This window comes from Heliconius melpomene, chromosome 15 (assembly GCF_056956725.1).
Source record: "Heliconius melpomene rosina isolate 202511_hmr_F chromosome 15, ASM5695672v1, whole genome shotgun sequence".
Taxonomy (NCBI): Eukaryota; Metazoa; Arthropoda; class Insecta; order Lepidoptera; family Nymphalidae; genus Heliconius; species Heliconius melpomene.
This window is the reverse complement of record NC_140403.1, coordinates 8083411-8108509: the sequence shown is the minus strand read 5'-3', so window position 1 is coordinate 8108509 and position 25099 is coordinate 8083411. Positions and strand designations below refer to the sequence as shown.

The 25099-nt window shown below is 34.5% G+C and overlaps 1 protein-coding gene across 4 annotated transcripts in view; it reads right to left on the bottom strand.

The window, feature by feature from the left end:
• Positions 1–726: 726 nt before the first annotated feature.
• Positions 727–25099, bottom strand: part of wake (ankyrin repeat and fibronectin type III domain containing protein wide awake) — a 163315-nt gene continuing 138942 nt past the window's right edge. Inside the window, exons 2-16 of one of the 4 annotated variants that reach the window (XM_085198355.1) lie at positions 23397–24204; positions 13409–13570; positions 13138–13216; positions 11164–11267; positions 9561–9678; positions 9197–9301; positions 8846–9003; positions 8410–8601; positions 7632–7824; positions 7351–7483; positions 6407–6542; positions 5585–5790; positions 5325–5470; positions 3411–4953; positions 727–3182 (exon numbers count right to left, since the gene is read on the bottom strand). In XM_085198355.1, coding sequence (XP_085054481.1) covers positions 2847–3182; positions 3411–4953; positions 5325–5470; positions 5585–5790; positions 6407–6542; positions 7351–7483; positions 7632–7824; positions 8410–8601; positions 8846–9003; positions 9197–9301; positions 9561–9678; positions 11164–11267; positions 13138–13216; positions 13409–13570; positions 23397–24063 — 4278 coding nt within the window. In that variant the 5' untranslated portion in view covers positions 24064–24204 and the 3' untranslated portion in view covers positions 727–2846. Of the gene's footprint in view, positions 3183–3410; positions 4954–5324; positions 5471–5584; positions 5791–6406; positions 6543–7350; positions 7484–7631; positions 7825–8409; positions 8602–8845; positions 9004–9196; positions 9302–9560; positions 9679–11163; positions 11268–13137; positions 13217–13408; positions 13571–17773; positions 17901–23396; positions 24205–25099 lie in introns of those variants that run through there. The other 3 variants (XM_085198357.1, XM_085198358.1, XM_085198356.1) reach the window with 3 other exon arrangements.

Sequence of the window (25099 nt, the reverse complement as noted above, 5' to 3'; positions counted from 1 at the left end):
GCCCAGACACAAGAGTGAAGAAATGGAAATATAAATTTAAATAAATATTTCATCTCCTCGAGCGGGAATCGAGCCCACAACGACGATTTCACAGTTACTCTTTGTGCCCCTGTGCCACGACTAGCCTCAAATTTTGTAATAAGCCAAAAATTGTATATTTAGTATTAAAACAAGATCAAGGATGTAGGTAAATCAACGTACAAACCGTATCGAAGTGATATCACTCGCTCTTGTGTAATTTTTTTGTCTTTACTTTTTGCTATGTTACAGCTACGAATTACATTAACATTAATTTTAATTATACGTAGACTCTAATTAAAATTTATAGGAATTTTAAAAAATTGGAAATAATTAAAAATTAATGTTTTTTATAGATGAGTTCAATTATAAGATAAACAATGCTTTAATCAGCTAGTTAATTATCATAAAATGTGAGCACATTTTCGTTTTGTTCATAATTTTTAACATTGAGTAAAATATGCATATTTATCTAAACTAAGATAGTTAAACATTTTGAAAATTGAAATAATTTTCAATGTATATTTGGGCAATTTACGCAAGAAATTTTCGCCACATGTGATGAATGTTGGATTGAAATATCCACGACTCAAGAACTTTCACAATTAAAAAAAATAATAATTTCTGGCTATATAAATCACCATGTTAGACCCAATATTAATGAATTCCTACTTCACATTATGTCAAAGCAAAAATGATAAAAACGTGAGATTTCAAATACATATATTTTTGTGCATAATTTCATACTCCACTGTCTCTAAATTCTAATGTACAACACCGCAAATAAGGGTGAATACTTACACAGTATTAAAATAATCTACAAATAAAACACATATTTTCAATTATATATCATCATAAGACATTTAGTTAGGCTTTGCTATAACAATAATTGCAATCCGTAAGAATGGCTCGAATCGTTGATATTTTCACATTAACTATACAATAAAATTTGAATCTAACTACAAATTAACTCAACGATATATAGACATGGGCCTGTACGTAAACTGAGGTATAGCGCGCACTAGTGATTTTTGTCACCGTGACTGTTGCGCGACTGTCACCGTGTACATTACACTAAATGAAGGTGCGCGCATTTGGATACGTGACAATTGGGTGACTTTTTGTCCGCGGAGGCCGGCAACACGCCGGTGACGCAACTGTCACCGCGTCCATAGATTTGTATGCCCGTGCGCGCATTAGCAACTAAATGTCACCTCCCCCTTGCGGTTTCCATACTAGTCGTCTTCCGCATAAACATGAAACAGCAGCGTGTTGCATTGCAGCACAGAATTTTTATGTCAATAATTGCGTCAAGTTCATCACCAAGGCAAAACGTGTGTTTTCATGAAGATGAAATAGACAATGACAATACTGATTGACGAAATTGAGTTGAGGCCATTGCTCTATGACAAATGAAAAGTTGAAAGCCAATATTTTCTACACTTGCTTTTTTTTCTATTTCTTAATATAAGTGCACAGACAACCATCTCTTCGAGATCCATTTTATCAAATGTAAAAAATTTCGTCACTGTCATCGCAAGTGCGCGCAGTGGCGAAAAGTATGGTGACATGTCAGTGACAAAAAGTTTATTGTCACCGTGACAAAAGTCACCAGTGCGCGCTAAGGGTGATTTTAACTTAAATTGTAATATATATTATCTGTGATCTACATTAAAAAGTATAATATGTATATCTTTTACTATTTTTGTCTGTGGATTAAAATGTATTAATAATAAAAATTAACTCATAATATGTATGTACATTGATGGGAAATTATTTTTTATATAATTAGAAAGAAAATAATTAAATAGATTTATTTCTTCGCCTTTTTATATACATCATTGATTGTGATTGCACTGTTACAAATAAGTATGCTATGTGTAAAAAAATATTTCATTCAATATAATAATAGAATATAAAAATTATTTAGTTTCTCATTTTAAATTGGAAATTAATACAGCAAGTATTTTTCTATATAAAATTATATACCTATATATGTTATGGCAATTTAGGTAACGAATTTCAATTATCTAATACTAAAAGTTGATCTCTGCGAAGTCTAGTCATTATAGCATTAAATATAAGTCGCACTATATTATATAAGTAATATCTAATACACACATTATTTATTTTTAATTCTATATACAATCCAAACTATAACTATTCATAATTTTTGCTCTGAGCAATAAAATTGATATTCCTTGACTTTAATACAATACATATTATTTAGAAAGAATATTCTTTTGTCATTTCCATTCGTTGTAAACCCTGTTACACTCCAGAGATATGGTAGAGTAGCAAAATAAATGAGGCACTTTAATGTTTTAAAGATATGATATACATATAATTAATAAATATATTATGTTTCGTTATTAGTGTTATAACTTTGATCTAGCTGCTGTTTACTTTTCTACTTTTTTAATATTTGTTGAAAAGACAATATAATATATATAATATAATTCGATTTTTCAAACTATAATTTTATATTAAATAGATCTAGATCTAAATTATTTAAGAGTAAGAGTAACACAGACAAGAAAAGCTACATAGATAACTACAGAATCTAACAGAGATAAATTTTAAAATGTCATTCATAGAGCGTTGTTACAGTGGAAAGCACCATACATTCTGTAAAACACACCTAAGGTTACTCACAACTTTCACTTATTTGTATAATACTATTTATTTAAAGCATCAAAAATAATAATTGGCACCAACAAATAAAATTACCATAACAGCATCTAATACTTTGAGATAGAGACCTCTTTAATAAAAAAAAAAACAAAATGTTTTTTATCTATGAATCTCATATATAAATTGTTCTAAATTTAAATATAAGCGGGTTGTTTGGCTGAATGCTGTAAGGCCGCGAGCACGTCGTGTTTGAGCCGAACATACAATCTGCCCTTTCTCCATGGATTTTGTAGCTGTAATGGTCTGAAATCGTCTCGGAGACATCTTTCTCGAGCTCCAATAACTGCTACCAAGCAAAAGTCCTGTAACTTCTCTGGGCCGTACACTGGACCGGATTTTCCTTTGAGAACGGCGGCCATGTTTAATTGTTTGACAACTAGGTCGATAACCTCTCGTGCTGATGTGCGAGGAGTAACATGTAGTTTCAGAGACGTGCCTGACGCTAGTCCAGTCTCATAAGCTGCAAATACCTTAAAGAAGAAATTTAAAAAGTTAAAAAACGTAAAAATTAAATTGAATTAAAATTTTCACATCACATAAAACATTCTTATAAATTTATATTTTAAAATGTAGTATAAAATATTTAATAATATATTGTAGTCAATAAAGTTACTTAATTATAAACGGGTAAAGCCATGAGAGGGTCGCTAGTTATAAGTAAAAATAAGAACATATAAGAAAAAAAAAACTAATTATACCTGTAAAATACCCGCTTGATCAATTCGTTGCTCTATCGGAAATTTAACGTTACGCTCTTCACTGTCACTTTGTTTTTCATCAGTCTTTGGAACTTTATTACTATAATCTAAATCCTCTTGCGTCTCCAGCAATGGCTGCCGTTTCACAGAGTACGCTTTGTTCAAAACATCTTGGCCAGTATCAGTGAAATCGACGTCAGACGATTTTACATTAGTCATTGATTTAGATGATATGACTGTATGTCTGTTCGGACGGATTTTAGGAGAAAGTGTCATTGTTACTGGGCAACTTTGGCTCTCCGAATCGCTTGATAGGCTTTGAGCTGATTCGGATGCGTTCTTCAAAGATTTCACACTTATCATGCTTCCTGGGTAGTAATTCTTAACGGTTAGTAAAGGACTTGAGGACGTTGAAACACTTGTGTTAATACTATGCGGACGCGGCTTTGGTTCTATATTCTCGTTTTGGAGAACTAACGTATCTTCGCTCCGTGATGGCGGAAGTCGAGGACTACCGATGTTTACATGCGATCCCGTGGATTTAATATCGAATTGAGAATTACTGCTCATAAAGTTATTACTTATCGCGCTGGATTGTGTAAATTGGGAATCCGCGCTGCCTTTTCTAGCATACTTTGCATCTGAATGCAGATATGAGGAACCACTCAAATTCAACGTTGAAACCGAAGTTTGACGAGGAGCTAAACTTAATTGTTGCTCAGATTTACTAAATTCCGGATGTAAGTTCGCATGATTTCCATTTCCAGCCGGCCCTGGCCAGGATCCTCGACCGGGCGACGTTTTAGTCATTTTACCATCTCTTGGCGGTATTTGTAGTAAATCTATTTTCAAATTGACATCCTTCTCGCAATTACCGTCAGTACCGTCTGTGCATGTTTTGGACGGTGTCTTATCTAATAAATATTTGAGCAATATTCCCGAACTAGGCCCAGCCTTGTCTTTGTCTCGGGCGAAACCAATCAAGTCCATTAACCAACGCTCAGCTTTCCACACTAAATTAAGATTATTCTGGAGATCTTCTAATTTGGTTAATCTTTCTTTAGCCGTTTGCAATTCTGTACATGAAAAAGCCTCTCTTTGGGAATGAGCCGCTAAAGCGACATCTAACTCTAAAACACAACTAAGTTTCGAGTATTTATTGAGAATATTAGCATGATAGGTTTGCAGGTGGATCATTTCGAAAGCTTGTATAGGAAGGCTTAGTAAATCTCCCTTTTGGAGTAGAATTTCCTTTTGTCCGGGCACAGAGCACGCTTGCTCTGCTGGCGGGCACATCATGATGAAACTAACATCGTGGTTGAGTTCAATAACTTCGAGATCATATATTCGGTGGGTGATCGCGTTATCTTTTGGTAAATCCATATCTTTGAACAGTTTGCGTGATGCTGAGGCGATTTGTTCTAGAAACATCTCTTGAGATTCTGAAGGTTTGTCGTTAGTGTTGATTGATACTAAATTGTTTATTGATTGAGTTTCGTCTGTTAATTTGCCTGATTGAGATTTGAGATATTCCCATTCTTCCCTGAAATATTAATAATAATGTAGTTAAAGAATTTGTTTAAAGCTTAATACATGATTTTCTCTTTATTTTTAGCTACACGCTGTATCCTGCATAGCAGGATCGGCAAAGGGTATCTAGTGTTATACACTTCGTTCCCTACTTGTTTGCGTTATTACCTTATTTACTCCCGAGTGGTAATCGAGCCACACCTTTGTACCATTATATCACGACGTCCTCGGTAAATGATTTAATAAAATTATTAATATAAAAATGAAACTAAAAATAAAGAGGGGAATAGCGTATCTTAACACGAGGTTCCCTCTACTTACGCTGCCATACTCGGGATATAGCGTCAATACTAAAAAAAGAATAATCAAATAACCAATACTCACGCAGAAACATGTGGATTATCTCTTATTCGTGTATGTGGAGGTACGTTTGGAGTCCGTGCCGGCGCTACAATCCTTACTACTTCTACTGACGACTGTAGTTTCAGATAGCCAAGATACAAGCCACGTGGTAATTGGTCTCGGGACACCTGGAAATATAATATAATTAAATCAGTTAATTCATTAATGTGATTATTTTATTTTAAAGAAAAAAAAATGCACACATACACCGTATCTGTTTATTATATTGCCATTTCACTCACCTGATGATAAGCAATTTGCTCGTGCACAGATGCCATAAGCAGTTCCCCCATAGTGTTGTCCTCACTTAACACGCGTCTTCGTAACTTGGCGACGGGTGCCCAGCGCGAGTTCAGCGCTGACACGCACTTGGCAGACTTGACTGAGCTGATGCAGGACAACACTACTGTGCCGTGCGCGTCTCTTAATGGCTTGTGGTAGAGTTGGCCTGGATATTTAAAATGTTTGTTTAAAAACGTTTAAAAAATGTGTGAATTATTTAAAACGAAGAGAGACAAGATTAAGACAGTCAATTTGCCTGCTTTTTTTTCAGCTTCACGCTGTATCTCGCACACACCGGGGGAAATCTAGTGTTAAAACAATCCCCACTTTCCGCCGAATTCAGAAGGCATTGCGTGTTAAGTGGTGAAACTCACTGCCGCCTTTGGCCTTGACACCAGAGCGAAAAATGAACATATAAATTTAGATAAATATTGTTTTCCTCGATTGGGAATCGAATCCACAGCCAGTCGCGTTTAGTCTTACTTTGTGCCCCTGCATCACGACTGGCCTCGATAAGCTTTTAAATGTAAAATATACTCTCATCAAATTAGCTTTCATATATGTAGGACCTTAATAACCATGATGAGGAATAATATTGCATTTAAATATTTCCATGCTTGACAACACGGCGTTTCTACAAGGGCTTTTGTTTTGTTACCAGAGCAAGGAAATGATAATAATTCATGTCCCTGAATGGAAATCGAACACACAACCGTGGCGTTTACAGTCCCGTTGTGGCACTGCGCCAAGACGATCTATATAGTAATAATTTTTATAATTACCCAAGTCCTGTATACACAAAGCCGATTGCATTTGAGCAGCGGCCGTTAGAAGTTTCAATCTAAAATGTATTGACGACGAAGTATGTTTCTCCATATCTGATCTCAGTGCCTTCACTTCGTCCCAGGAACACGATACCTGGAAAAATAGTAGGACAAATTGGTACCTGGACAAAAAAATCATATATTTCCTAAATATTTAGAGAAAGACAATCAAAAGTGAGATAACTTCTGAAATCAAAACTGCACAGTTGTCTACAGCTAACTTCAGGGCGGCCACGACTTGTGTATATGTAATATAGATATTATTACTACAAATGTCTAATTTATTAATCATAAACGTAATCTATGATATAATAGAAATTAAATTAGTGTAAGTGACTAAAAATATTAAGAAACGTATAAAAATTAAAACGCGTCTTTTGGTGTGTATCGAATGGTAAAAAAATATTATATCATTTAAAAAAAAATTCTGGAGAATGCTTGTATGCTTGTGATTAGTTGCGAAAATCAAGCAATTACTTTTATAATTAAATTAAATTAAAATATATTAGACAATAAAGAATATACTTTACGTATTATTAACTATTATATGCTGGTTTTGGCGATATTCCAACAGTTATTAGATTGACCCGTTGGCCAATTGCCAAGACTTGACCGATTACTTTAGTTTATGAAAATTAACTTTAACACTTTGGGGCCAGTAATGACGCGGGGGCACAAGCGTGCTATTGTAAACGCGACTGGTTGTGGGTTCGATCCTCACTCGAGGTCGAGGCAAAGCGCAAGTTGAGTTCCGCCACTCAACACGCAATGCCTCCAAAATTCGGTGGTAAGCTACCTTAACGCTAGGTTCACTCTGCCTATCCTGCTGTGTGTGGGATACAGCATGGAACTGATTTAATATAATTTAATGACAGTAATTAGTTTTATAAAAAAAAAATTACCTTCATAAGCCAATGGAAATCTGTATAGATGCATGAGGGGTAAGTCTCGTCCACCTCGATGACCGGCAGGAACTCCTCGCTGGTGACCAGCACCTTGTCCTCGTGGTAGATGATGCACGCCAGATAGACACCTCTGGAGTAGAATGGATAGATGTTGGTTATGAGTGGTTTTATTTATCTGAACATGATGTATTGTTATATATACATTATTATTATTAATCATATACCAGCTATGTTAGAGTAAAAACGGCAATACTTAATTTAATTATTATTTAAAATACCGTCTCAAATTCTTCTGAAACTTGCTAGCAGCTGTAAACAACTGCCTGATAGTGGCGGTCTTTTTGCGTGGTAGGCGCGGAGGTTGCGGGACGCGCTGTCGGGCTCCGGCCGCGGCATTGGCTAGGGCTTCTAGGGCTGCAGACGCAGTTCCTGCTTCGCCACGGGACGCTCGTGAGGTTACGTCACGCCAACCTTGGGATTTTTTTATTTTTTTTTATCTTGCGCTTTGGAGTTTAATTGTCAATACTTTAGCAAAATTTTAAAAAAATATTTAAAATTATAATAACTAGATCTTTTCTCTATGTTGATATTTGATTTTGAAAAGAGCAACTGTTGAGTTTCTTGTCGGCTTTTCTCAGCAGAACTGCGTTCCGAACCGGTGGTAGCTTTTTGTTCATATGTTCATTCGACGATTTAAAAGTGCTTATAATAATTGCCTATTTGAATAAAGAATATTTTGAATTTGAATTTTGATAGTGTAATTTCTTTTCTTTGGCCTTATTTCTTAAGATTATATTTATGGTAAATAGGTGGTAAATCTTCATGTGTTCTGTCTGGGTTTGAGTCGTCAAAGATTTGCCACATGAATAGCTCATTTTTACAAACATTTACATATGTCGGAATGGAATATTCGATAATAAGTATTTATGAAATGAACTAAGAGGAAGTATAAAATATATTAGTCGACATAAGTTAACTTTGCTATAAGATTGAAAATAAAATTCATTTTACTTTAATTTGTTTTCTTTTTAAATAACAAAAACACAATACACTCACTGCTAGGCACAACACTCCTAGGTACCGACACGGAACAGGGCCCCCATCCTTTCACATTGCCTGCGGACGCTCTAAAGAAATACCGGCGACCTCGAGTGAGACCAGCTATGAGCACTCTCGTACTGGAACCTGATGGGGGTATTTCACGATATCCACATACATTGGAGAAATCAGATCGGGACGACCATTCCACTGAAAAAATACAACATAATTTTATTCAAACTAAATGATTAAAATGTTTTACAGAAAAATTGGAAACTCTTTGAAAAAAAAACAAAACATAAAAACTCCTTATTTTACAGCAGTTACAGTAACAAAATAATAAAATAGAAAACTACAGTAAAGTTTACGAGTCGTGACCGCCCTGAAGTTAGCTGTAGATGGGAGATTTTTTCTTACTTTTGATTATTTTTGTCTTGAATAAATAATGTTTTACCTTTAAACTTAGTAACTATAGGTGGGTCGCGCGGCGCCGGCTGCACAGTCTTCGGGTCCTTCAAGCGCACTGTGACAGAATGAGCCCCGCACACTTCTAGATCTGGTGGCGGCGGTAGTGTCGGTACTCGAGCTTGCTGCCAGCCTTGGAGGAGACGTCTGGAATATGGAATTTAAACTGTAATTTGATTTAGCTTCAGGCTATAATAAAATTCAAAACAAAATTTCCTGAGATTAGCGCGTTCAACCAAACAAATCTTTCCCCTTAAAGTATAGAAGTATACATATTAGTTATAACAGGTTCAGCAACTTTATTTTAAAATATAATATTCGAGTATAATACTTTACTTACTTTAACGTTCTAACCCGCCTTTCCCAATGTTGTGTTTGTTTGTCTTTCTCCGATCCAGTTCCGCCGGCGCACCCCATTGTGCCCGCTTGACCGCCTGCTGCTGATCTATAAGAAATATTGTTCATTTTATTTTTTTCTAAATGTAAATTTAAATTATACCCTTCAGTCAGTTACACCCTTGTGCCCCTGCGCCGCAACGGCCTCAGTATATATTTATCATTAATATTTTTTTAGGTAGGTAGGAACCTAATGTCAAGACACTCCGTCACCCGAATTTTTAAAACATTACGTGTTGAATGGCGGTACACAACGCCGCGTGTACCGCCGTTTGTCTTTGCTTAGTAAATAAATAATATATAATCACCTGCAAACATCTTCACGGCACGCCTTCTCCGGTATGTAGCCGGTGACCTCGTGCAGTCGTGACTCTGCCTCCCGCGACAGCTTGCGGAGGTGCGATCCTAACGCTTCTGGTGTTTTGACTGTGAAAATGTTATAAATTATGTAATATTAAATAAATAGTATAGAACTGCTCTTGCACTATCATGAAAAGCAAAAGGAAACTAGTGTTAAGCCACTCTATTCTAAAATTATCGCCAAGTTTGTCAAGATATTGCATGTTGAGTGGCGAAACTCAACGTCACGCTTTGACTGCCAGGAGAAAGGAAAATAATTTAAACATAACCACTTCCCCGAGTGAACATCGAACCCACAACCATCGCCTTCATAGTCAGTAATAAAATAGAAACAAGCTAATATGTATACAAATTATAAGATAATTGCGTTAAGGATCGTTTATCACAAAATATATATTGTATAAAACATATACATTTAATTGTACTTCTTGTACTTTTTTAAGAACTCGGAAAAACATAAAATAAAATGTAAATAAATATGAATTAAAAATATAACAAAAAAGAAATAATTTCCCTCTCTTTCTCTAATTACTCTCTCTTGCAAAAGGAAACCAATCTGTCATATCTTTATAATATGGATCATAAAAAATTCTAAGAAAAAATATAAATCAATTCTCAGATTCCAACTACAGATATCCAAACATTCGATTCAAATAAGGCATCGATAATGAATTTGATAGGCATTTTATCTAAAGATAGATCTAATAGAACCATTCTTCATTGTGGGGAGGTAATTGAGATTTGTTTTGATCTTGTTATCATCAAAGAAAATCTTTAGAAAAACACGCCTTATCGATGTTACAAGCACGAAGTGATCGATCGTAAACGATATCGGTCGGTAAAGTCCCCTACTTTGGAAAGTTTAAAAGTTAACAGGTATTATTATATAAAAAAGTACTAAAAAATTTCAAAGATTACAAAGTTTTCATTTAAGTTTAGGTTCTTCGGGATGAAAGGGTATTTTGTCATACATTTTTAAGAGCCACGACAGGACATTAACCCTTAGAAAACAAGCGAAAAGAAATATGTATTAAATATGGTTGATTATTTTATTTATCGGTCACTCAACCTTAGCAATTTATTGGGAAAGTCAAAACATGACAAATGTCCTAATATTTCGGCAAATTTATATTTCGAGAAAACACGATTGTTCCTTCTACAGACAGACGACTAAATTTTAAATTGGTAGCTTTAGTTAGTAAATAACTAACAAGATTTTGCGCTCTACATTGTTAAAGTAGTTATTTTTTAAAATAATTTAAGATGACACGCTCATCGTTAACTAGGTGTGAATTTTTTTTTTAGTTTTACGGTTTACCCCACATATAACAGAGTAGGCAAAAAAAACTCAATGTGTTCTAATGCCAAATTTAAGAAAGCGCGACGTTGAGTTCCGCCACTCAACATGCATGCCTCCAGAAACCGGAAGAAAGTGTGGAGCAGGGTGTTTTAACACTAAACTCCTTCAGCTTATCCTGCCACAAGCGGGATACAGTGTAAAGCTGAAAAAAATGATATAAAATATTTACTACAAATTATATAGGTACTTACACTGAGTTCCTTCCTTAGCCCCAAATTCCATGAGCATCCTGGCGAGGTGTCGGTTACACGCCAACACTGCGACATCCAACGGTGACAGGCCGTCTGGGTTAACACTGCAAATCAAAATTAATATTGAGAACGTTAAAGCAAAAAGGCTTGTGGGTTCTATCCCTACTTGGGATAATTTGAATAATTATTATTTCGCCTCTCATAATGCCTCACAAATTCGGAGGAAAGTGAGAGACTGGGTGTCCTAACACAAGGTTCCATCTGCCTACCCTGCTAGCGAAATATGGTGTGAAGCTGAGAAAAAAAACGGTGACAAGCCGTCTGGGTTAGGATTGCAAATCAAATTTTAAATTGTTTTTTCTTCATATAGACATTTCACGATAATGATCAAAGGTGGATAAGCATTTCGAGACATCTGTGATCTTGATATGGAATAAATGAAACATATTTCAACATATTGGACTTTTATCACTATAATAGTACCTACAGTACGATCGACAGGTCATGGACAGTCTGTTGATAGTGGTAGATGGCTGCCAAGATTGGTTTGCAGGAACTTCCTTTTTTAATTTTTAGCTTCATGCTTTATTTCGCACATAAGAGGGTAGGCCTATTCCGACACGAGTTTTTTTTCGAGTGGGAATGGAACCCATCTCTAACTGACGACTGACTTCAAGCCACTTGCCAACCAGTGTGAACAATGCGCAAAAGTTCAAAAAACCTAACATCAGTCAGACCACGACTGTTCGTATTGTAATAATATTTTAACAAAAAATATTTTAGTAATAGGGGAGCTATTTTACATTAATATAACTGAAGATTGTTACCACAAATATATGTATACTATTCAAACATAAGTACATTAACAACAAATTGATACTTAAAACATTTATTTTGCTGCATCACATGTGAAAACTGGTTTTAATTTCAAACCGGTTGTTACAAAAAAAAACTAGGTTACCAAAAAAAAAATCCTTTGTAAACAAACGTCTAAATGGAGATCATGCTTATTGGATTGTCAATAATTACGTATAAGGAACAGTGTTGTGGTTTTAAACGGCTCCGTGGCACGTTCAGTTCGAAACGTCGGCCATTAGTTATTTATTTCTCCAGTGGAGCATCAATACGTAAGATACGGTCGCTAGTTTAATTCTCTACGGAGGGTGTGGTTTCGTCTTAGGTTCAATGTTTAACAAGTCTATAGTATTTTGTGAAAATTATACTGGTTGGGCTTTTGAGGTAATGATTTCATTGCTAAGTCATTTTAAATATAATATTTAAGGAAGCTAATCTTCGACAACTACTATTTGTGAAATATTTAGACCAGAGCGAAGTAATATAAATTTAAAAAAATATTTCATTTCGTCGACTGGGGATCAAACCCACAACCAGTCGCGTTAACAGTCACACAATTGTGTTTCTGCGGGTACGCCAGTTGTGGCCTTAAAGGGAAATTATCAGGAAATTTTATTAAATTTTAGGTATCCTAAATAAATAAAATATTTTTCAGTTCCTGATAGTGAAAAGTACACCATTTAAGGTAAAGTGGTGCATAAGAGAATGTACATGGTTAAAGTAAACAGATACGAGACAACACATGTCCATTTAGTCAGCTAAATGCATTGGGATCAGGTAGCACCTTTAAAAGGAAGTCGAAAGGTTCATGTTAAAAGTTAAACTTTTACTTTAAAATCTATTTTTATTTTAACGTCAAAACTTTTCAAAGTATGAATTTTCCAGTTATTTTAGACATTTTAAATTACGAGCTGCCAGTATTGGGGACTATTGGGAAAAGGATGAATTACTAAACATTTTAATTATGGTGTCATAATTATAAAATAAATTGGCATTGATATCAAAATTTTACTTCTTGCATTTTTCTGTAAAAGTTACCGTTAAGTAGTAGAGCATAATGTAAAATAAACAACAGCTAGTGTTATCTCTTAAACTACTATGATATATTAAAAACATTACCTATTAACATCCACATCGGTGGATTCCAAGATATTCCTGGCCTTGTCGAGGTAGCCATGTTCAACCGCCGCGAATAGCGCTGTAACAAAAGAAATAATACACTGCAACTTTCCAATCTGTCTAATTTACCACCATTGTGATGCATCATTATACATTTTTTCTAAATTACATTTGCAGACTGTTAGAATTTTCATTGAAATAATAAAAGAAAATAAGAAAAAAATTGAAAACACAAAAAACTAAAATGAAAAATAAAACAAAATAAAAATACCCTGCAAATGTATATTAACTTGTGTGACTCTGTCCTGCTGCGCACGCGCATCCCTCTGCTGGCGGCGAGCCGCTTTATCCAGGTGCGGGGGGAGCGGCGCGCACGCGCTCAGCGACGGCAGCTCCCCCCCGCACCCGTCCAACAGCGCGCCGTACTGAAGCTCTATGTCAAATAATAAATAATAAGGACAAACGAAAACAAATAATAAAAAAAAATATATTAAAATAATATATATTGCTGTAAACTAAAGTTGAATGTGTTGTAATTGACGAATCAATCAATTTGTGCTTTAAATATTTATAGTTTGAGGTGACTGTAAGCGTGACAGGTTGTGGGTTCGATTACCATGCGAGGAAATAAAAAAAAATGTGATCATTTCTTCGCTCTGCCACCAGAATTTGATGGAAAGTGGGGAACAGAAGTGTCTCAGCACTAGGTTCTCAATATCCCTCTGTCTACCCCGCGGGATACAGCACTGAAAAAAAATATATAGGCATGCTTAAACATATCAATAAATCATCACTTTGAATAATTGTCGATGTCAACATGGAGCGGAGTGCCACTTATTAAATAAGAATTATCTATTGTACGTATTGGGAAGTAGAAAGTTGAATCTGCCCATAGCGAATATTTGTGTAGACAATTTCTTAAATGTAATATACATTATAATACTTTATAGTGGAAGTAGATTTTTTATCACTAACATATAAATAATTTACGACCAACTAGTAGCCTAACGTTTATATTAAATTTAATATTCTTAATATAAATTAAGTGATAAGCCTCTCAAGTAATTAATTTAGTTAAAATTGCCATTTGAATATTAATTAGATATTTTGAATAATGCTAGTCGAGACTGAAATTGAATTGCCGCATCGAATGGGTGCTACCGTTTCATCGTGCTTAGTAATTATTTTTAGATTTATTAAGTACCAGAATATTGAGATATAGTAGCCAGGGTTTCTAAAATACGACCTAATTTCGTTTAAGATTGTATAAAATTATAGCTCCTAAAATAAACAATTATTTTGATATGATTTAAGTTGTTTATTAGAAATATTATGATCTAGGTTATTTTAAAGTACTTTTTTTTGTTGTGGTTTCGATTCACACTCCACGAAATGAAATATTTAATAATCTCGCAATCGAGTTCAGGTACTCAACAGGCAATGCCTCCAGAACTCGGCGAAAAAGGGAGTAAAGTGTTTTAACACTAACTAGGGACACTGGCTACCCTGCCACATGAAAGATACAGCGTGAAAATATATGTATATACATATAATAAATATAAAAACAGCAGCACATCTGTGTATGGTGTAGATAAACGCTAATAAACGTGTTTACATTTCAATTGACGCACATAATTTTTCTAGCCATAAAGGGATTTAATATAATAAAAATATTGCAGACTTAGTGACTGAGTAAAACGATGCTAAGTGATGTTGTTTCTTACTATAAACCTAGGACAAAATATTATGAACGAATAGCCAGTATATTTTTTTCATATATAGCAAGGCAGTAGGACGAGCCTAGTTTTAAGGCACACCGCTCTCAATTTTCCGGAAAATTCTGGAGGTCTTGCGTGTTGAGTGGCGAAACTCAACGCTGCGCCTTGCCTCATTTCCTCGAGTTAGAACCAAATCCACAATGTGTCACATTTTACAGTCATACGCTTATACCCCTGGGCTATGCCCATGCGTCAACATGGTACGGTCATCCACTCTGAAGTGAGAGATTTTTCCTACTTTTCAAAAGTACTTATTTCCTATACGCATGTACGCATAAGCACCCACCGAAAATCTAGCTTTCCAGCGGCCACGACTTGTTAACCGCACTATATGTATATTACATACAAATTTCCTTGTCATTAGTTATGCATAAGCTTCACCAACGCAAATGATGTTGTCAAATTATGTTCCGATTCCATTAATTACTGGAAGTAACGTCCGCCATCAGAAGCAGTTGACCCGTGTAATTAATTTAGTCGTCGGTTTATGGTTTTTTTTTTCGTATTTATTTGTTGTATTTCTATATTAATTGAATATTTTATTATGAAAGGTTTTATGGTCGATTCCCATTCGATTCGATTCGATTCGATTCGATTCCATTTCATTTCCATTCGAGGAAATAAAATATTTAATACTTTCCTTTCGTCGCTCTGGTGTCGAGGCAAAGCGCGGCGTTGAGTTCCGCCACTCATCACACAATGTCTCCAGAATTCGGCAAAAGTGAATATCGGAATTTCTTAACACTAGGCTGCCTCTGGCAACATGAAACTGTATGTATTTATAAAGACATTTTGATATTTTTAAGGTTCTGTACCTTGGAGGATCACTTTGTTGTAAGTCTGTCAAGGTCAATCATTAATCTCAAGATTGCCTAGAGGTATTATAAGCTGAAATTAATATCAAACATTCAGGTTTGTGGTCCATTAAAGTACAGAACAAATCAAGTTTCTAAGATTTAGAAATACTCTGTGGGAAAGGAACCCACAACTGTCAGTAACCTGTGCCACTGCGCCTCTACGGCCTTAAAAAATATTTTTCTTTTCATTTTAATGCAAAAATCATTGGCTTTCCAAATACAGCGCTCAGCTGCTCGCTCATTATATAAAGTCACTATTTGAATATGAATTATTTATGCGTACATTGGACGCATTTGGCATTTTTCCTTATAAATACAAGGCAAAATTTGAGAATCGTATATTAATAAGACAGAATGTGGTTGTCGTCCTTTTCCTTACATTAAAACTTCATACCTATATTATTATATACCATGTGAAGTACCGTTTTATTCCATTATTAATAATGTATACTTAGACAAAAATTTAAATTAGTCATTAAATCTCATCATGGCAAGGTGTCTGGAGCTCTTAAACTACCAATCCGATTTTTCTAAACAATATCTGAGAATCATCGCGATAAACAATCCTATCGATTACAAAAATCGACGCACTCAAATCGGTTCATTAATTAAAGAGCTAAGGTGCCACCGACAGACATGTCAAACTTATAACACCCCCTTTTGCTTCGGGGGTTAAAAATTAGGGACAAAATTGACCCCTATTCGAGGAAGTCATATTCTAATAATTAGATATTCATCGGCTATAACATGTAGATACCCTAGACCTACTTCCATATATACCTATAGAGATTAATTAAACAATCGATTAATTATACAAAATTCGCTAAATTACTTTGCTCTGAAACAATGACTCCTTTATATCAAACAATAGTCTACAGGTAATATATTATAAGTTTTCGCTTAGTATTTCATCGTATTCGTATCGAAGTTAACATAAGGCCTCGGGCGGCACGTTCAATAGCCTTATTTGGCAACACACGGCACATTATTATTAGGATTGAAGGTCGACCCTTTAGAATTGACAAGCGATGGATTTATCCGCACTCGTCGATTGCAGTAAGGTCTTCTATAGTTGAGATACAGAATGGTATAAATTAAACTGTATTTTAAATAAAAAAGTGTACTTATAATTATTTAATTGAAATAATATAACCAAATTTAATAATTATTATTATATAATACTTATATATGAAATCTAGTATTTCGCAACTGTATTCGTCTTCGTATAACAAAGCAAATATCTTACAATTACGAATGAATGAAAGTACAATACTAATAATGCTAACCGAAAGTTAAGAAAAAATGTCTCTTATAATATGACAAATAAATTCTCTGTTTTAAAGAATACATAAAAAACAAAAAAATATATATCTCATGGTATATAAGATCTACTTTAATATACAAATATCAAAGAAAGAAAATATCTATTAATACATAAATTACAATACAATCGAAGGTAAAAAAAAATCCTTACCTTATATTCAATAGGGTTTCCTTTAATTATAATAGAAAGCATTGTAATTGAAAACTGAACACAAGATACTCAACTAAAAGTATGAAAAACCGACATAGCAATGGTTCTAATAAAAACTCATAGGTATGGTGGAAATTTCCCATCATTGTTAGACGACAACCAATCTATGGTAAGTACGAGTTACTTTTCTTTAAATTACGAAAATAGTTCATTATAACATTCTTCAACCAAATTATCGTTTAAATTGGTCGTGGCTTCGTGTATTCACATCGCGTGGGCAACCACCAGCACAATTATATCCATATAAAAAACAGTTTGAAAGTAACAGTGATGCATAGAACTGTATAGCGGAAATAAAAACCATCGAGGCCGTTGCGCGGAACGCGACACGAGATCGACAAAATCGGATATGGAATGAAATAACCGAACGGAAGTAGAAAAAAATGTCAACGAATCGAAAAAAATCACAACACTATTTATGGTTACAGATTAAAAATTAAAAAAAAAGAATAAAGAACGAAACTGACCGCATGTGAAGAAGTCAACCATGTCACTCCATTCGAGTAGCATTGTTGTGACTGAAGTGGTCGCACGGTTTGGGGCTCCGTTGCATGTGCTATCTGACATCTGTGTCATCATCGCATCTGCGAGTGTGCGAAAGTGCCCACATATGATATTAGTAATTGTTTTTTTTTTCAGCTTCACGCTGTATCCCTCATGTTGCGGGATAGGCAGAGGGAACCCAGTGTTAAAACACTCCGTTCCCCACTTTCCAGCGAATTCTAAAAGCATTGAGTATTGAGTGGCAGAACTCAACACCGCGTTTTTGCGTCGACATCAGCACGTATTTGTTCAATTAAGGAAATTTGCTCTTAAAAGATAAATTGCCAATTATTACGACTTAAGTAATTCCTGTTATTAGAAATATTATAATTATTTACATATAGTATTAAGTCGACTATAGCAGTCGGAAGTAAATTGCTAACTCAATGAACAATTTAACATAGAAATGGCGCTATTAGGGAACTAGTATCGAATTACTAATGGTTTTCTTCATCAGGCCGTCGTGGCGCCAGGGCACAAGGGTGTACTGTTACGCAGCGGTAGTAGGTTCGATCCTCAATCGGGGTAATGAGTTATTATTTATTAACATTTTCATTTCTTCGCTCTGGCACCAAGATAAAATCCTAGTGTTGAGTTCCGCCACTCCGCCACTAGGTTCCCTCTGTCCACCCTGCTTAATGCGGGATGCAGCGTGAAGCTGATTTTCTTTCATCAGGCGAAAGGTCAATGTCTCCACTTTCGAGATAATCGTTCGTTTCGTAACGTGAAACATAATATCTTCAAAACACTCCCACACTGCGATTCTGCTACCCACTTACAGCTTATATAACAGAATCTCATCATATCATGCCTCAAATACAATGAAAGACCCACTTGTTCTATTGTATTTTGCAAATTGCATTTTATCAAATAATTGCTTGTTAGAGGGAAGTAGTGGTTTAAATTTCAGAAGTAGGAAGTTATTATCAGATGTTTTAGGCTTGAAAATATTTTTTTAGCGTCACGCTCTATCCCGCAGACAGCAGGGTAGGCCGAGAAAGTGTTAAAACAGTCCGCTCCTTATCTTTCGCCGTATTCTGGAGGCATTGCGAGTTTCGAGGATTACACATCCAAGATTCGCCGGTAAATGGGGAACGGAGAATCATAACACTAGGTTCCCTCAACCTACCTTGCTATGTGCGGAATACAGCGAGAAGCCGATTACTATAAAATCTTTAAAAAAATCCAATCGCGGGGATATAAAGGGAAGTAAGAATAATTAAAATTATATAAAACAACGTCTAGCGTAAATATTCGCTCAATGCTTTTGTAACAAAGAAAAAACCCGACCTAATTAAATAGAGCATGTGCAGTCATCAAAGCAAACAGCATCATCCAAGTTACGTTCACCGTTCAGTAATTTTATCTAAAAAATATTTATTTAAAATGATTATACTGTTTATTTGCATTCAGAATACTTTTGCATCTTATATCATTTAGTGGAAATAGTAAGTAACATACATAAATATAGCAAAGTAAAAAAATTGAATAACCTAATAATATATTTTTTTCACTAATTTAAATTTGGGCACAAACCTATGTTAAGTTAACCTTTAAGTGTGGTACATAGTGAACTATAAAATAAATGAAAATTGCTAAATCCGTATTTTCAAACAACGAAAATCTTTACATTTGATATATTCTTTATTGCGATATGCCGAATTAAAAACCATATTTTAATAACTGAAACGGTCCATTTATCTTTGCAAAGGTGTTAATTAAAATTTCATTTTTTATAAGCAACCAAGTAAGTTTTTCAAATGCCTATTCCTTATAAACAGGTCCTTAAAAAAAAAAAGTAGTGAGTTACGCAAAATTACGAGAGAAAAAGCGAATAAACCTGTGAAATTAAAACGAGTTAAATAATTTATACCTATTAGTGGTAATCATACTTTATAATGAATTTAAAATTCGTAGTTCGTACCTCGCTAATGTGATGTAATGAAATAATTGCATACATTTATATGGATAAATTAAATTTTCCAATATTTGAATATTTTCCCGCACACAGCAGGGGAAGCAGAGGGAACTTAGTGTTTAAAAAAACTCCGTTTCACATTTTACGCCGTATTCTAACTAACTCGTAACTCAACGCAGCGCTTTGCCTCGATACCAGAGCGAAGAAATAAAAATATAAATTTAATTTCCTCTACTAATCACGTTTTAAGACATACTTGTATTACAAATATAAAAATTAATACATTGATTAAAGTCTTACAAATATACATGAAGTGGTTAGAAACACAATAATAATATTAAACATTATATAAGCAACTAATCTGATGCAGACTGAAACTGAAACATCGTTAAGATAGTAAAATCTTCTGAGAATATAATGATAATATTCGTGTGACATGTGTTTTGATAATAAATACCTACGAGTATGTCTACTGTACATTTTGAGTCGTTAACCTTCCTAAAAAATACAAAAAATCTCACTATATGGAATATATTTAAGCTCTAAATAATTTAAATATACAGGTTCACGCATTATATCCTAACACTAGGTTCCCTCTGACCACTCCGTTATAAATAGGATATAGCGAGAAGTTAAAAAACCTTCATAAATCTTTTCCTTTCCTATTCTCTCTCTCTCTCCTTTCCTTGTATAATTTGAATAAAAACGACTATGTCGTTTACACAGAAATTATAACACAATGTCTCTAAATCAACAGTATGTTTTATCATGTAATTTGCAATATTCAATGGGAAGTGGTGGGTGCAAATGGTTCCCACGCAGTCGCGCGGTGAAAAGCTTGTTTCTTGTACGATTGCAGATTTTACTTTTAATTTCTTTTTAAATGTTGTACTTGCTGTGTTTTGTTTTAGTTATTTCAATTTTATTCGACGGTTTTTAGGTAAAGGTGTCGAGAGCGAAAAATTGCAAATGTTTTTTTTAAACTACTAAGAAGTGTATGTAGTTATTTTAAATTAAATAAAAAAATATATTATTTACCTATGCATTTTTTTAAACGTGTATGTAAACAAAAACTTCCCTTAGTAGTAGTTCAAAACAGCAATAACAAGTTAGAACTATTTTTTTTTGTAAAAAACTTAATTTCTTAAAGTAATTATAATTATACGACAGCGACAGTGAGTAAATCCATTAAGATAAGAAGATATATTTTTATTATAAACAGACACGTGAACTGGCTATTTGAATGTCAATTAAATCATCATACGTAAATAAACTATTAACTGCGGTTTTATAATTAAATAATATATGTAATTTCCTCAATTTTGTGGTGTTTATGTGCACAATGCACATACGATATGGGTACATATGTATAACATAATAACAATATTCTAATCCAGAGGCCAGTCGTGGCGCAGAGGCAAAGAGTGTGTCTGTAAATGTGACTGGTTGTGGGTTCCATCCCCGACTTGAGGAAATATTAATAAATATTTATTAGAATTTATATTTCCATTTGTTTGCTCTGGTGTCGAGACCAAGCGCGAAGTTGAGCGCCGAATTTTGGACGCATTGCGTACTGAGTCGCGGAACTCGACGCCGCGTTTTGCCTCGTTACCAGAGCAAATGAAAAATATATAAAAAAAAGTGGGATTCGAACCCACAACTTTTAACTACTACCGTAAACCTTCAAAAATAGGACGAGACTGAATTATTATTCAAGGTTTTCACGAAGTCAATTTCATATAGATTTACCTACATATTTACGTTTAAATGCACGTAATGTGCTAATAACAATTAGTGATTATTATTATTAATTTATAATGGAAAATATTAAGAGACAAAAAACAGATAAATCTATAGACAAGAATGATAGGCTCAAGGCCGCGATTTTCCATTCATGGTTATCGAAGCTAAATGAAGAGTGGACGTATCATTAAAACTTTTCCCTAAAAAATATTTTCACTGAATTCACTAATGAAAAATTGCTTAAAATCTACATTGGAAACATACAAACGATAAATATATTTTATATATTTTTTTGTTATGTAATGTAAAAATATAACGATTTGTAAATAATTTGCAAAATACGTTCTCGACAATTTTTTTTTTATTTTAACCCTGAATCCAGCACATACCATGGTAAGCAGAAGGTACCTAGTGTTAGGACATTTCCGTTCTATAAAATATATTATCAACAGTCAGTCCACAAGAAAAGTGATTAAAATCAATGGATTATCGATCAAATAGATCTAGGAAGTGCTCATATATATATTACTATGCGTGAAATCGATTATAAATGTTATGCTTGATTTGTGCGCGAGCCGCTTTTGTATAAATTTTCAAACAGTTACGTTTTTAAGGTTCCGTACTTCAAATGGAAAAAAATGAAAAAAAAAATCCATTATAGCATAACTTTGTTGTTCGTCTGTTCGTCTGACAAGAACATTTATGTTAAGAAAGTATGGATATAGCAATCTGAAATTAATATCATATATTTAAGTTTCATAATTAAAGCATATAAAAAATTAAGCTTCTAAAAGATACTAGCGTTTATGCAACGTTTTTGCTGCATTTTGTATTAAATTCACCGCGTAATCAAAAAAACTATACTTCCCGTGGACCTATAGTTGTGAAATTTGGGAAAAAGTGAGACCTTGCAATATAAATAATTAAAAAAAAATCAAAAATTGAATATTTATTGATATTTCATAGAAAAAAACTTAACTTTACATTAACATAAGATCCTAAAATTGGTACGGAACCCTCGGTATACAGGTCCGACTCGCGTTTGTCCAGTTTTTATAAAATACTATTATCTATAACCATTATTGAAAAATAGTACTAATTTCTTTTTTCAACTTTACAAGCTCCTTGTCTAGAATAAAAACCTTCATATTAAATAAAAAAAGTTAATGGGAACGAGCTTATAATTGCAAAATAATGAAGCTTGAATTACCAAAGTATCGACATATCATTTTAATTGTTTACATATAACACTAACAACCGATACGGGTTATAAAATTCACATATCGTACGTATTACGGCATTCTAAATACTACAAAATACTAGTTACATTTGTATAAATGAATATTTATAGTAATTTAAGTAATGTTTTGATTAAAGAATTTAATTTCTTATAAACAATTGCTGATGATATATGAGGCCGTCGAGCTGCTCTACAACAAGTGTAACTGTAAACGGCAGTTGTGGGTTCGATTACCGTTTTGAGACATGAATTATTTAATATCTTCGTATCGCTCTGGTAACAAGACAAAGCGCAGCGTTGAGTTCTGCCACTCAACACGCAATGGTTGAGATTTCTGCGGAAATTGGGTGACCGAGTGTCGTAACATTAGGTTCCCTCTGCCTACTATATGTGGGATATTAATGAAGTTAATTATTTTTTCGATATCTCTTTCAATAACCGAATCAATTTATAGATACAATTGAAAGCCATGAATCATCTATATTAATTATATATACTGGATATACCAATTTACGTAACACAAACAGCGATACGGGCAGTGTCCTAATTGTGACGACTAGTTTCATACTATTCGAGCATTAAACCTGGTGAGTCAATGTTATCGAAGACAATAAATTAGGTTCAAAAACAATATAAATATACGTACTTAAGTAGGCCGATGGTGATAAAGGTATCTGCTTCCTATCCTTTGGTGGCGTGCTGTAGACAAACGCCTGATTAACGCAGCCACGTGGTTGAGTTCCGCACGTCATATCGCTCTCGGAGCCTCTCCGCGTTCGCCGCCGTGAGCCCATATCTGTTATCAGATTGGCACTTTCGGATTTACCCATGCCCTTCAACTTCCTCTTCATTTTATCTTTTTCCGGTGAATTAATGTGTAAGATGGCTGCTGCTTTTGGTGGTATTTTTTCAGGAACCAGTAATTCTTTAGCAGAAATACTTTTCGGCTTCTTATTAAATAAATCACTAAACTTAGTCTTCTCAATTCTCCTATGCCTTTGGGGCTTCAGTGTGAGATCAATATCTCCACTCTTCCTTCTTATTTTCACCGGTTCAGGCTTCCGTTTAGCCATGTTTGGTGTTTTTGCTTTATACGTGCCGTCGATTCCCGTATAGGCCACGGTAAAATCCTTCTCGGCGTTAAAAATCTGTTTGACAACGACGTTGTCGCGCTTGATTCCTTCTATATTCTCAGATGTGTCCTCGTCCTTTGTCCTCCAGCGGTTGCCTATCAGTCGGAGGGAAGCGCGGACGGATCGGGACCTGCGTAACCCCCCTTGCTCCTTCTTGAACTTATCGAGGAGGGTCTCCATAGCCCTGCAAGGGGTGAAGGGGCGCGGGCCCTGGGCATTGCACGTTACAATCGACTACGCGCACGCTATTCACTCCAACGATAGTTACGCGAGTCGTTTTCTTTCCGACGTTTACTCGTTGTGGCGTCGATCCGTAGAATGCTGGCAACAATATACTATGTTCTGGTAGGGCTCGATACGACCCCAGACGTCTCGAGAGCCCGGTCTTTACCTACGGACGCGATGGTATGATTGTGAGAATCTGATCTCATTTGCACAATCTCTTGATTTGATAAGATAGTATTGCTGATATGGCTATTTGGAATGTACGCTCGACTGAGATTTGTTTATCGTGACGTAGATTTAATGAGCATAAATAAGTAATTCGACGGAAAGTGGGGAGAGTGTTTTAACACTAGGTTCCCTCTGCCTATCCCGCTGTGTGCGGGATGCAGCGTGATGCTGATTTATTTTTATTTTATAAATAAGCATCAAAAACTAAATATTACGTTGATTTCAAGCAATGCATTGGCCTCGTGATTGGCATGTGAAAAGTGCTACGTGTTAGTCGTACTGAAACGTGATTTATGACGAAGTAATATGCACGACATGAATCCAGCTGTGGTAAAATTTATTTCGAAACTTAGTTCCAAGCTGTTATTCAATAGATTTTACGTCATATGGTTTTCATATTTTAAAAGGTAATTAAAATATTTATTAAATATCGTTAAAGAAAATACTTAAAAAAAAATTACAGATGAACTGATTTTTAAAGAAAATGCACTAATGAGGCTTAAGTTGCCGGATCGATAACGTTTCATGATAAGGACTGCCGATAAAAAAATGTTTAAGATGAAAGTTTAAAAGATTTAAAGCGTTGCCATTTTGTTCATATAAATACAAATAATTACATCACTCTATAATATTAATATTTCTTAAATTATTATAATAAATAGATATTTTATTTTATCATTTTATGTTTCATAAATTTATCTGAGTATTTCGTGACAAAAACGTCACATCACTAACTCAAGTCACGCGTGCCAAGTTTTTTTAG